This window comes from Cydia pomonella, chromosome 19 (assembly GCF_033807575.1).
Source record: "Cydia pomonella isolate Wapato2018A chromosome 19, ilCydPomo1, whole genome shotgun sequence".
Classification (NCBI taxonomy): Eukaryota; Metazoa; Arthropoda; class Insecta; order Lepidoptera; family Tortricidae; genus Cydia; species Cydia pomonella.
Window position 1 is genome coordinate 6,506,310 of NC_084721.1, and position 14,758 is coordinate 6,521,067.

Consider the following 14,758-nt stretch of genomic DNA (forward strand, 5'->3'; position numbering starts at 1 on the left):
GTTACGTAATAGTCATAAATGCTTATTTTTATTTAAGTACCAAAAGTACCAACTCTTCACGTAGCCAATATGTTATCGTATAAATAAAGGCAGCTAACCGCAGTAAATAAAACAGGAAACCTGTAGAGCTTCTCTTGAAGCCTTTATCAAATACTCGAGCCCCAGACGCCAGAAGATGGCACTTCAACTTCACTCAATGGCCGCCGGATAGACTTATTTTGAGGTCTTGGCAACATTTTTAAAGAATTTAAAGTCAACAAACGTTTCTTTACACAATAACGAGCTGTATAAATAACTAACAAAGAATTAAAGTAAACAATATAAATATTATAGGACACTTACACAAATTGACAAAGTCCCACGGTAAGCTCAATAAGCTTGTGTTGCGGGTACTTAGACGATATATATAATATAGGTATACATATTGATAAATACTTAAATACACAGAAAACATCCATGACTCAGGAACAAATATCCATGCTCATCACACGAATAAATGCCCTTACCAGGATATGAACCCGGAACCATCGGCTTCATAGGCAGGGTCACTACCCACTAGGCCAGACAGGTCGTCAAAATGACAAACAAATTCGCAAGTTCGGACATCGTAGCACCAAAGACGTTAGCAGACTCAATTCTTAACACAAATTCAGTCGCGTATAAGTATGTATAATATTGATTAAAATATAGGTATATTTGCTTTATGCATTTCTTGTTTGTAGTAAATATGTATTTACAACTTATTATACAGTGTGTCCCTAGCCATTGGACAAAGCCGAAATGTACATATGCATTAGGGTATTTAGAACCATTGTACAAAGTATCATAACAGCCGGTATAGCGGTTTCGAAGAAATTCACAAATTACGTTTTTTTTTACTTTGGAGCAGCCTGTATGTGTTAGTAGCTCCTAAGGTAATATCCTTAAAGAAAAGTATGGAACCTTGTTCAACCTTTTTGATTATCTTTTTTATTTATGACACTAATAAGCTTCTGACTTTTGAAAAAAGTCATCATTATCAAATATTTCGAACAAATTGTTAAAAACACTGCCAAAGATTAACACAGTATGTTTCTTTTTGTTGTCGATTAATGCAAATAACTTTTAAATTTTTAACGTTAGAAAAAAATGTTTTTTTATCTTTTGTTCTAATTAAAAAATATTAACGTCAGAGCATTCCTGAGAAGTAACGTGGTACGTGGGATTTCAGGGTTTATCCAAAACCTAAGGTCATCCTGTATAAAAAAAAATCTTTTTAATTTTAGCTCACTATATAGGTATAAATGAAAATGTCTTGTTCTCCACCTAAGTTTGAATAACTGTGTGACATACATATTTAAAAAATCTATTACTCCCTGTACCTATGTAAGACACCCTTTACGATCAAATACGAAGAGAAACATATTTACAACAAAATTGCGCTTCAAAAGGCGAGTTGCATGCCGAAACAAAATTTGCAACATCTGCCATAGAATCTGACAAGCTGTAGCATAAATATTCAAAAAGCCGTGCCGTGCGGCCATGGTTACGCATGTTACATCGACTCTGTAAACTGACCATTTTGAAACCGTATTGCAATGATATTAAGAACTACCATTGGTCAATTAAACTTGTGTAATGTCTAACCCTTGTTTTGGTTTTCAATTGTTCTCTTTATTCTCCCTTTCTAAAGCCTTGGCTCGTAGCTCGTAAGGTAATTTTACTTGCTATCATAATAAAATTTTCATATTTGCGATGTTAAAGAGGGCTTGACGAATTGGAATGGAATAACAGTTTAGTTGGATTTCCTTTTTCGTATAAAATACGAAAATGAAGGCTGATACGGGTAATCGGCCTTTGCGAATCTTAGGAATCTCTTATTTCTTATATTTATTTTTACCGTTCACTGAACGTTCTCTTCGTTTGATCTTTTCTAAATCAAAGTCTAATATTAGGGGGGAGCGAGAATAGGAATAAAATACCACTAAACTGTTCACTGTGTTTTTGTTGTAATTTCAAAATCCCTCCAGTAAGCCGGAGTTTTTTTTCATCATATATGATAATACGGGAATAAGGAATTTTAGGATACAGTCTTACATGAGGTCAATGCGGAGAAGACCGTATATCAGGTACGACCGCCTACAAGCTCTTTCGTCGCTTCTAACTCTTGAGTTTTTACACATACTATACTTTCAGAAGGTCGGTAGAGCAGAAGGAACGAAGCTCTTCCTTTCTGGCTGTGTCTGAGCGAACTACGTATACGAGAGTTCTTGCCCTGACGGTCTTCCCCACATTGCCCTTAGATTCATTTACGTATTTGCTTTTATAGATTGCTTAAAATTATAAGAATTATTTAAAGTGGGGTAAAATCAGTCCCCCTAACTGGGTACAGGGTAACAATATTGCAAAGGTTATAAAACCAATTTCATAGCCCAAACGAAGCAAACTACGAGTATATATGTAATAATGGTCGGCTGACGGATGAATATTGTATCATATTAATGTCAAAAACTACTATTATTATCAAATTAAGGCATAGCATATCACAAAGAAACCCCTCGTACTTTCACGCAAAGCAATTTCTTTAACAATTCCCACGTTACCACAAAGAAGTTTATCGGGTTTTATCAACATCGTTATTAATACTTTTTATCGTGTAGCCATTGCGTTTTAAATTATAACAGTGAGGTCGATTCTGATTTAACAATCTGATATGGTTTTCATCTTGGTTTGATACGATCTTGAGTGGTCTTTATAGGCATATGATAGATGATTTAGATTATTTATTTCATAGCATTACGTTATAAATTGTTAAGCTCTGTCTATTTACACGAAAACATATTAATCATACATATTTTGATCGTCAAAAAGAAATAAATAATGAACATCGAAAAAAATTATAATAAGATAATCGTTATACAGTCACGTCTGAAAATATCGAAACGGCCGGCGTCTGAAAAAATCGAAAGTGTCAAAAATATGTATACACTACCTTAATATATGGACAATAAGGTTGTGTATACATGTTTTTGGCACTTTGTCCGTGTCGATATTTGCAGACGTGACTGTACATTGAAAATATGTTAGTAGAAAGAAGAGAAGGTATTATCTAAAACGATATACAAGATAAATAACAAAGTCAATACAGTAGAATAACGAGAAGATAATACCAGTAATAACGATTAACGACGTAATTTGCCAAAATAAGACATTTGTATGCCAAAATAGATGACTTGTGATTGAATTTCGACATTTATTGCTCGCTCGCACATAAGTGCGCGTGCGATGCCAGATGACACGACAAGACTCCAAAGTCGTGTCATAACAAGTTAAAAATCTTATTAAATTCTTAATGCAGAATCAGCCACAGTATGCGAGGCGAGCTGTGGGAACGACTAAAAAAGCCTTCGTGGCAAATAACGCCGTAAATACACGACACGATAGCTTATTTGTAGCGACAACAAAAGGTTTTTCGGTTTCCGATTTAGCGCCAGGGGGTGGATTCGAGGCTATATTTTTCGGGAATGTAGGTAACATGTTTATTAGTGTTGATTATATGAACATTGTATTCATCTTAACATCGTTCCCGTTGATAAACATTATGAAAATTAGGTCGACAATACAAGATATCGTCTAAGAAACATTTGGAACGTTCAAACAAGAAAGTCTACCCCTACTTGACCCTAAACCTATATAAAAACTTTAGTTGTGTGCGGCATGAGCGCAAAAGAATATTCATATCATAATGACTTGCTATTTATTTTTGAATACAGCCCCAACATTCAAGTTCACTTTAACATTCTCCTTTGTTTTAACTTTAACGGCCATGCTCGTTTCCTTTATAGTTGACTAAACAATGTTCACAACGAGGCCCGTTAGCGCTCACGATTACCGAATATGCTTTAATACACTAACACACTTAGCTGACCACTGGTCAACCTTGTGTCCCTACAATAGAGTTCATGATTGTCAATTCATAGTTTTAGCTTGGGGAAAATAGAGGTCTCTGTTTTGTTGTCATTTACGGAAGCGGATTATGTTGGCATGAATACCAGAATGGTCATTAGGTCCCAACGATCTGTTTTAAATGCAGGAACTACTAAAATGTCGTTTAGATGAATGAATGTGGTGTTTATTTTCATGGTCTCAATGGAGCCTGTTTTTTGTGAGGATGTCTTAGCAAGTTCACTGCGGTAGGGGGTCAAAAGCCCCCATGCAAAGTATGGTTATTTACAAGTTACACCAATTGCCACAGCGAAAGCATTAATGGGATAAACTAGACCATTAACAAAATAATGAAAAAGCATTGTCTTGCTTTGGAACGCCCTAAAAGTCTTATGCCGCGGATTCGATCTGGACTGGACTGGACTACCACTGGAATAAATGTAAACCGAGCATTACGCTAGATGGCGACACATTGTGCCGTTATGTCGTGACGGAAGGACACTCTTATGACTCTACAGATAAGATCGTGTCAAATATGTTGTGATTCAACAATTCATTCTACTTATACTGTACCGGCCAATAATATATCACCTCCATGTTTTTACGGTATAACTTTTTGCTTATATTTGTTAGTCACTCACCACTTTAGTAGTCTAGCAGTAGTCCTTTGTGCGAGCGATGAGAAAAAATGGTCTGATGAAATGGTTTTTTCATAGAGCTTTTTGGTTTAATGTATGTCAAGTGTCAACTTAATTTTTTTATTAGAGCTTTTTTAATAATATGCTGAGTCTCTGTAATTCACAGTATTTCATTGCAGTATTCATCATATATTTATATAAAATGACTAGTAAAATATGCAATCTATAAACTAACCTGTATTGTCTATACACGTTCATACAAAAACACACCAAGATGATATATTATTGGCCGGTACTGTATATTATGATTTTTGGGCGATTTAAAATCTTCCTTAATTATTCCCGAGTTGCGAAGTGGCTTTACCTAAATACTTAAACCTCAAAAACCATTTGTATACTATGCCGGCGTTTAGGACGAGACAAACACTGAATTATGCAGAGCGGGCCGCCATCACAACCCGGGTAACTTTAAATAAATTATTAGAACTTCTAAGCGCAACTAGGTCACGCTGACATAGATTGCGCTGTGATTGGGACCTCTGCCGCGCTCCTGAACTATGCTCGCAAAATTTTGACATGAACAAAAATAGAAACGGGAATCAGGATTTATAAAGAAACTTTGGGAAAACTTCGACTACGGTATAATTTTGAAAATCGATAATGCAGCTGTTCCGTCCGCATAAGCAACAAGAGGAATCAGCAGAGAACGTGCTAGCATGACTTTCGTGTGGACAAAAAGGAAACTCTGGAGACGATGAAGCAAGTGCAAGGAAGCAAAAAGTCTCCTCCTGATTTCAGTCACATGGGGTGCCCGGGAAAGAGTCTGATCCATGACAATGCCTAAATTTCTTACGGTGAGTGAGAAAGGAATATGTGTTCCATCGAAGACAATTTCAGACATTGTCATTGTTTAGTAGATATAAGCGATTATCAAAATTAACCCGGTTTCCAAGTTACCCCAAAGCACCTTACCTAATACCTACCGGTTTAAGGATATATTTAGATACTGCTTACATATTATTATTAGTATCGAAACTTCATTTAAAATATCATCATGTGGCAAATAAACTTTTATTACAGTTCCTAGTAGGTAAATACAATTCTGTTTCTCATATGTTTATATCTGCTAGCGAAGTTATGGTTCTCAGTCCCCTCACGCCTATCCTCTCGCACTAAACGAACGTTCCATATTCCCCTCGTTCATACTAATTATAGGAATAACTCATTTCTTCTAAGAGCTGCTGCATTCCTTTAATCAGCTTTGTAAATATCACGATCACATCGATCTGTTCTGTGATAGCTTTAGTTCAATTCGTAAACTAATGAGCCAAGATTTCTCCCACTGTTAACACTTATGCAATTCCATCTTATTTATTTATCTTTTATTCTTCTCGTTAAATGTTTAACTCAGTCTCACTGTCAAGCAACATAATTATAAGCATAATAGCTATTATTAATTCTGCAATTTCGCACGTCATGTACTTTACGCAGTTTCTTTGGTAAAAATATTCTATAGCCATGAGAATATTTTTACAACCTTTACCACCTTGTACCGGACAAATGGCCTTCGAGCCAATATAGCAAGTATGCAGATATTAAGTACATACTAACACTACATATTTATGCCATACATTTTATTCATGAGAAAATAAGTAAGGTCTAGCGGCTCTGGGATCTTGGACTACTAGTCAAGGCACCCAAACTCGCAATCAAACACTGCATTTAAGTTCGAGTCGTAACTTCATATCAATTTCAATCAATCAATCAAATATTTTATTTCTTTGAATGTGGTACATTGTAGGTTGGTATTATATTTTTTGATCAGCACATCCTGCCAGAAGCGGCATAGTCATTGTCAAAATAAATTGATGAATACATAATTAATAATTATACATACCAAAAGTCTAAAAATATATTAATAATACACAACCTGACCCTTGTCCATCCTGATGCATGTCGCACGTATTGCACGTCCTCGTACCCTTTTCTCTTAAAATCTATCTTTGTTTAACCCTCTGCTTCTAAGCGGTAGCAATAGAATATTTGGAATTAACCCTCGAATCTTCGAATAATTTATTAGAACTGTGGAGAGCGTAACTAGGTTACCGGGTAGCACTGTGATTGGGACCTCTGCCAACTTCGTTATCCAAGGTCTTGGATATTTACTACCGAACAAAGGAGCTTGTACAAATTGGTACCAGTAGGTACTAGGGAATCCACGTATTGATTTAATGTTCTTGAGTTTTAAGCAATGCCAATTAAATGAGACAGAGAAAAATATACTTGCACAGTAATCAGGAAACAAAGCATTTTTTGTAATATATTAATTTTAACTAGTAACACTGTGAGCTAAGACGTCGCGAACCCCTCCATGGCTTCGCAATTTAAAAAAAAATCAAAAGCCGAATAAAAATATCACAAAATTTCACCAGCTTCGGTGGAGAAAATTATCTGCGACCTGTTGGGGAGAACATCCGGATATACGAAAGCATTTTTGCCCAAGCTAAAACGGAGATCTTCGCTAACGCTTCGGTTAACAATACAAGTAAAGCAAACCGCCAAATTAATATGATTTAGTATATTGCGTAAAGGAGCAATGGAAAATCATATCTGTTTATACTTAGGTAACGATTCTTACTAACACTTGATTACTAAATTCGAAGTGTATGTTGGTAATTTTTTGCCTTGAACTATTTATCTGTGAAGTTTGGAGTAAAGTTGGTGCAAGCTATTGTCATTAAATCCTGGAGATGTTCATCAAAAAGTCCAAATCTAAATTTATTCTTCGTTGCTGCATCAGGCAGCAGAGAGTAAATGTTCATGAGGATTCCGACTACATTCTCTATTTTCTTGAAATCTGCGAATCTGTTTTCAAATTCCGCTTTAAGATCCTTAATGAACGTCTTGTACTGACCGATGTCAATTTCGTTGTCTCTGCTAATTATTTTGTTTAAATTAGGGAGGTGCAGGCATTTATTACTAAGATTAGTATTGTATCATTATAGAAAATATCGAGTTTTCGCGAAAAGCTTTTCACTTCTGACATGAGTTCCTATGTACGAGTAAGCTTTCCTTTGTCTTGAAGCTTAAGATTCAATTCATTAATATGTTTAAAAATGTCCGTTAAACAGTGGAAGCTACAATTTCTTTTTTGCCCAGAAAACTTAGGTAGGCATTTATTGAAATCTGATCTGATCACCGTAGAAAAGGTAAGTAAATAAATAAATGAATATTATAGGACATTATTACACAAATTATCTAAGTCCCACAGTAAGCTCAATAAGGCTTGTGTTGAGGGTACTTAGACAACAATATATGTAATACCTATATAAATATTTATAAATACTTGAATAAATAGAAAACACCCATGACTCAGGAACAAATATCCATGCTCATCACACGAATAAATGCCCTTACCAGGGTTTGAACCCGGGACCATCGGCTTCGTAGGCAGGGTCAAATTGAAAATTTTGATGCCAAAGCGAGTGAAAATATGCCTGATCTGGCATATTTTATGCCAAGTTGGCAACACTGTGTCTAGGTAATTTTTTATGGGGTCCGTTAATGAGAAACTGAATAAACAATGAGCCGATATTCACATGAGAGTGTTTTCTCAATAGCTTATTAGAGCTACTTTCATAAAATCGGTAACACTTTATTATACACAGTAATCAGTGTAATTTATTTTCTCTAACGTTATGCATATACTGGGCTATTTTATTTAAAGTTATACACTATTTAACTTTGACCTTTTGTGCTTTGGTTTCATTGTACATTAATTTCGTTGTACCCATTTACCTAAATTCCTAGATATCAAATCGGAATTTTGTCAAAATGGCTGAATCCCAGAATGGCTACCTACTTTTTTTTTCAAAACACCACATTCTCAAAAAACCTAAACTTGAAATTAACGTGGTGTCGTAATACCTAAAACTCTAAGTAGCTACATTAATGAATGTTTTGTTATCCTATATTATCGTTTTTAATTCCAGTAGATCATTAAAAAAGAATTGTTAAAACGACCAACGTTATAAAATTGCACATAAGGAATAAACTTCATATATTTAAGGAAGAAGTCCAATCGGAAACTAGGCAGTTGTAGTAATATACTTTTTGACAGTTATTGTGGGACTTACTTATTTTGAAGAAAAAAGTGTCTGTATATATTTATTTCTATTTCGTTATTATTTTTCATAGAATTTGTATGACGGTAACGGAATGGAAGGATCGAAATTTTGTTTCTTTTTTTAGGATCGAAAGAGCTCGCGATTCTGAGTAGAAAAGAAATAACAAAAGCGGCCAAGTGCGAGTCGGACTCGCGCATGAAGGGTTCCGTACCATTTAAGACGTATTAAAAAAAAAATCTACTTGCTAGATCTTGTTCAACATTTTACCACTTTGGACACACATTTTACCACTTTGGGACTGTCTCTCGCGCAAACTATTCAGTTTAGAAAAAAATGATGTTAGAAACCTAAATATCATTTTTGAAGACCTATCCATAGATACCCCACACGTATGGGTTTGATGAAAAAATGTTTTTTTTAATTTATTGACGTATTAAAAAAAAACTATTCACTAGATCTCGTTCAAACCAATTTTCGGTGGAAGTTTGCATGGTAATGTATATCATATATTTTTTTTAGATTTTTCATTCTGTTATTTTAGAAGTTACAGGGGGGGGGACACACATTTTTTCACTTTGGAAGTGTCTCTCGCGCAAACTATTCAGTTTAGAAAAAAATGATATTAGAAACCTAAATATCATTTTTGAAGACCTATCCATAGATACCCCACACGTATGGGTTTGATGAAAAATTTTTTTTTTTTTAATTTTTATGACGTATTAAAAAAAAACTACTTACTAGATCTCGTTCGAACCAATTTTCGGTGGAAGTTTGCATGGCAATGTATATCATATATTTTTTTTAGATTTTTCATTCTGTTATTTTAGAAGTTACAGGGGGGGGGACACACATTTTTTCACTTTGGAAGTGTCTCTCGCGCAAACTATTCAGTTTAGAAAAAAATTATATTAGAAACCTAAATATCATTTTTGAAGACCTATCCATAGATACCCCACACGTATGGGTTTGATGAAAAAAAATTTTTTTTTAAATTTTTATGACGTATTAAAAAAAAACTACTTACTAGATCTCGTTCGAACCAATTTTCGGTGGAATTTTGCATGGCAATGTATATCATATATTTTTTTTAGATTTTTCATTCTGTTATTTTAGAAGTTACGGGGGGGGGGGGACACACTTTTTACCACTTTGGAAGTGTCTCTCGCGCAAACTTTTCAGTTTAGAAAAAAATGATATTAGAAACCTCAATATCATTTTTAAAGACCTATCCATAGATACCCCACACGTATGAGTTTGATGAAAAAAGATTTTTTGAGTTTCAGTTCTAAGTATGGGGAACCCCCAAAATTTATTGTTTTTTTTCTATTTTTGTGTGAACATCATAATGCGGTTCATAGAATACATCTACTTACCAAGTTTGAACAGTATAGCTTTTATAGTTTCGGAAAAAAGTGGCTGTGACAGAATCGGACAGACAGACGGACATGACGAATCTATAAGGGTTCCGTTTTTTGCCATTTGGCTACGGAACCCTAAAAAAGGCCTAGTTTTCATTGCACCTTTTAAATATCATAATGTAATGTCTTTATTTATCCTAAAAATCAAAATAATTTAGTCCCACAATGATTAAATGTCAAAAAGTATGTTACTACAAATGCCTAGTTTCCGATCACACTTTTTAGGGTTCCGTAGTCAACTAGGAACCCTTATAGTTTCGCCATGTCCGTCTGTCTGTCCGTCCGAGGCTTTGCTCCGTGGTCGTTAGTGCTAGAAAGCTGAAATTTGGCATGGATATATAAATCAATAAAGCCGACAAAGTCGTACAATAAAATCTAAAAATTTAATTTTTTTTAGGGTACCTCCCCTACACGTAAAGTGGGGGTGAAATTTTTTTTCGCTTCAACCCTAGAGTGTGGGGTATCGTTGGAAAGGTCTTTCAAAACTAATAGGGGTTTTCAAGAAACATTTTTTGATAAAATAAATATATTCGGAGATAATCGCTCCGAAAGAAAAAAAAATGTGTCCCCCCCCCTCTAACTTTTGAACCATAGGTCCAAAAAATATAAAAAAAAACCGTGGAAGTAGAGCTTAAGAAAGACATTAAATGAAAACTATAGCGGACATGATCACTTTAGCTGTTTTTGAGTTATCGCAAAAAGTTTTCCCTTCATAGTAAAAAGACTTACTTTAATTAGGTACTGATTATGCAAATTTGCCTATTTGTTTAACTCGGGTGAAAGGTACCGTTTCATCCCTTGGTTAACAATTTACTATACTTTAAGCTCCAGTTTAGCTTATTGTGACGGAAGAGTAACTACGGAACCCTACACTGAGCGTGGCCCGACATGCTCTTGGCCGGTTATTTTTAATAAAACGACCCAAGTAATAATGGTTAACTAATAGTCTCATAAAAATAATCAATAAGTTTATTTTTATGAGACTTTCTTTGTTGTGTTGGAGTATAGGAAATTTATATTTACATGAAATCGGGAATTCATTATCGCCCTAATGTTTTATCGAGCTGTTATGGGAACAGGTAATGGAAAACTGAATGAGTAATGAGAAGATATTCATATTATGGGTGTTTCCTTGTCAATGTGGTATCGGATATTGGTGTTTTGGTTTTCATAATATTTCTTATAAATTGATTGATGATTTTATGGGTATTAATCATCACTAAAACATATATGCTAGGGTTATATTATTAAAGTGAGTAACGTATTGACAAGGTACCTCAAATGCATATAGACATTTTAGCCCGTAACAGTTAAAACTACGCAAAGCTTTTTATGTTGAACAAACTATGCCCGCGGATCCGCCTGCCCCCTGGTAGTGCATTGAGTGATTCCACTCCAAACATTTGTATAGCTCACTAACTAAACAATACTTAAAAGGAAAACTACCGATAAGGAAAACCAATGTGTATGTAACAAATAATAATAATAATGTACTAAAAGGGCTTTCACTCAGATGACTCATCAAATTATTATGGACGAGGTAACTGACCTTCTCTCTAAATATACATAATAGGGCGTTAGGCTAAATAAAACGCTACCCCACCGTTAAATGTCGTCAAATTGTCACTTGAAAATTACAGTTGTAAGTTTGTTAAGTCACCCCTACCCGCACGCGATGTAAGTCATACATTAATTACGTGAGGATACTTAGAAAATATTTTATGGATATGTGTTCTTATTGGGTATTTTATTTCTATGCCTATTTTCAAACGTTTCTCAGCATCGAATAATCTTAAAAGTTGATATGCTTCAGAACAAAAATTCTTGACTGTAAAGACGGAATTTTATGAGCCTACATCAGTTCTGCGCGATCATCTGTAAAAAATAATACACAAAGCTCTATGAGGGAAAAGTGGATAGGTTTTCCACATTGTTATATTGCCTAGTTTTTGATATGATACACTTCAAGTTCAACACCAAAAATGCGACTAAATATGATTCTTGGAAAAAATATTAACAAAAATTTTGGATAACATATTCCCAACATTATTTCTTACAATACTCGTATCTGGTCTTAAGCAAAAGGTTGGGTATTTAAAAAATCTCAGCCGTTATAAAATATATTTTCTCGAGCATTTCTCGAGTAAAAAGGTATAATGGGATGAGATTTTCCTACGTCAGTTGTTGTTACCTTACCGCACGCGATGTCTGTCTCTCGTGAATTATACAAGGCTACCTGCATGGGAAGTGATTTCCTATTCTCTTGTACTATTTTTGTTCAAAGTTGGCTTTTTTTCAGTATAGAACAATCTTCTTCTTCGAGTTCTTGAAAATTTACTAGTTGTAGAAAAACTTCTATTATACTCGTATGATCGAAACTATAGATCTACGAGTATATCGACTGGAATATTGATCGTGATTACCTTTTGTATTGATTTAGAGCTCCCGATATTTCGACGCAGTTACATGCATCTTGTTTACGGGTAACTGAAGATAGATGGTGTGGGTCGATGTAAGTCTAGTGAAACTAACCGTAAATAATAATTAATATTAACCATGTTGCTTATTATTTTAATATATTAATAAAATAACCATTACATTTAGTATTTACCATCATCATTTTATTAATTTCATAAACGAACTTGACATTTTATATCTTATATTGCATAAAAGTCGATAAAATATAACGTTATAAATATAGATCTCGTTGCCATAAGTATTAAATACCTAGACTTAAGAAATATTGAGTGCCCTTACAGGGTGTCATGTACCTACCATCTTCAAATTGTAACACCTGATGTATAATGAGCATGACTGCAATACAATAAAGAATAAAGAATAAATTATGAAAACTGTTGAAAAATTATGGGCATTTATCCAAATTTCTTTTTTGTTCAAGACTTTATACATATTGTGATGAGATAAGGCTATTATTATCCTTTACTGCACGCGATGTCTGTCTTATATGAATTACGCAAGGTTGCGTGGAAATTGTCTGCGAGAATATTGGATGGAATAGTTGGAAGGCGAGGACGTCAGCGAACGTTCTTCGACCGAGAAATGAAAAAGGTCAGGTCAAGAGTACTTTTAGCTAAAGATTATGCCTGAAGAATGAAGGCATCGTTGTAATATAAAAAGAATGTAAGGGTAACTCTCGCTCGATGCCTTGCAAGGCATTCGGCGCTTCCCGCCGAATTAAAATTGGCTAATTCCGTAGCTGCTTAAGAGTTTTGTGGAATTAGGAGCACATAACTTTAACCTGACTGAAAATCTAAATGCTTACAACGTAGAGACGTCATCTTAGGTACCTAATGCCAAACTTATTAAATGAAAAAGCTCATTCAAATAATTCCAACCAATCCTTTCCTAACCAATCAGATCGCTAAAAGTTACCTATCTTATTCGACTTCAGATAATAAAACGAAAGATCGTAGTAGGTAATTGAGAATCCGTAATCTCTGAACGAATAAGCGTGATTATTTATATAGAATATGAAAATATTTATGTGCTTCGTGATTGTGAATTGTGAACCAGTTATTACGAAAATTATCAACTGGAGCAGCAAAACATGACATGTGGAAATGAAAAGTATTCTCTGGAAAACTCCGGCATTGTACAGCGTCGTTTTTCTTTTTCTTTTATATTCGCGCGGAAACTGGGTTGCTCGAGGTGTCTCTGTTCTCTTTTTATTTGTATTAATGCTAGCTTTACGAATCTTTAGACGTTTTATCGGTGACTTGTGCTCGGGGAATCGTGTGTAACATTTATGAAAGGTTGTTGATAATTATGACATTTTGTGGCGTAACCTTTTCAAGCCTTTGTACATTATTAATCGTAAATCTCGTGTATGGAAAATATGAAAATAGTAACAATTTTCAAGGAATAAACTAGTAGGTAGTTTTATAAATTATACCTGTTTAAAGGTCAAACAGGGTAGGTCTGAATAACCCGATCATTATTTATTTATCGTATGGCGGCTACACACACATGTAAAGTAATGACGCTTACAAAAATATACAAAATGATCTTTATATAGTTTGGTACAGAAAATAATTTTGCACATTATTGATTAATAAAAAAAAACTACATCGGCTTGTTTTTTTTCCCAAAAATGTGACGGAGTGTAGCTTTATGTATGAGGTGATATTTATTTTTTATTTTTCTTTAATGTAAATTATAATATGATAACATTGACCTTTTCTTGTTTCAGGATGCCTGCCCCCGCGCCGCCCGCCGAGCCGAATGGCGCGCCGCGCAGCGAGCTCGAGCAGCTCCAAATGCGCCAGGGACAAGTCACCGATGATGTCAGTACCTATTTGGTTTCATTGTCTCTTTTAACACGTTCACATTCCGCCAAGAGAGGTAAAAGCAGACCCTCGTGATATGGCATCACGTCTGTAGTCGATAATTTTTACTTTGGCAACACCGCTATCCCGTCCACAGACGCCGAGTTTCCATAGGGTTATAATGAAGTCAAGTATCTTGTGCCGTTTTAGGCACACCACATGGCTCTAGGGTAACATCAAAATCCTCAGAGTGACTTAACAACTTTATGCATTACTAACATGCTGTGACACAACACGGCTGAGGACGTTACGGCTATAGGCGAGATGCCGTATCACGAGCCCCTTAAATTTATGAAGATGTATAC

General features: G+C 34.9%; 1 protein-coding gene across 4 annotated transcripts in view; it reads left to right on the plus strand.

Annotated features, from left to right (window-relative positions):
* Positions 1 to 14,758, plus strand: part of LOC133528364 (synaptosomal-associated protein 25-like) — a 66,323-nt gene that overhangs the window by 17,136 nt on the left and 34,429 nt on the right. For all 4 annotated transcript variants that reach the window (XM_061865731.1, XM_061865730.1, XM_061865728.1 and 1 more), the window contains one exon: positions 14,318 to 14,411. In XM_061865731.1, coding sequence (XP_061721715.1) covers positions 14,319 to 14,411 — 93 coding nt within the window. In that variant the 5' untranslated portion in view covers position 14,318. The remainder of the gene's footprint in view (positions 1 to 14,317; positions 14,412 to 14,758) is intronic.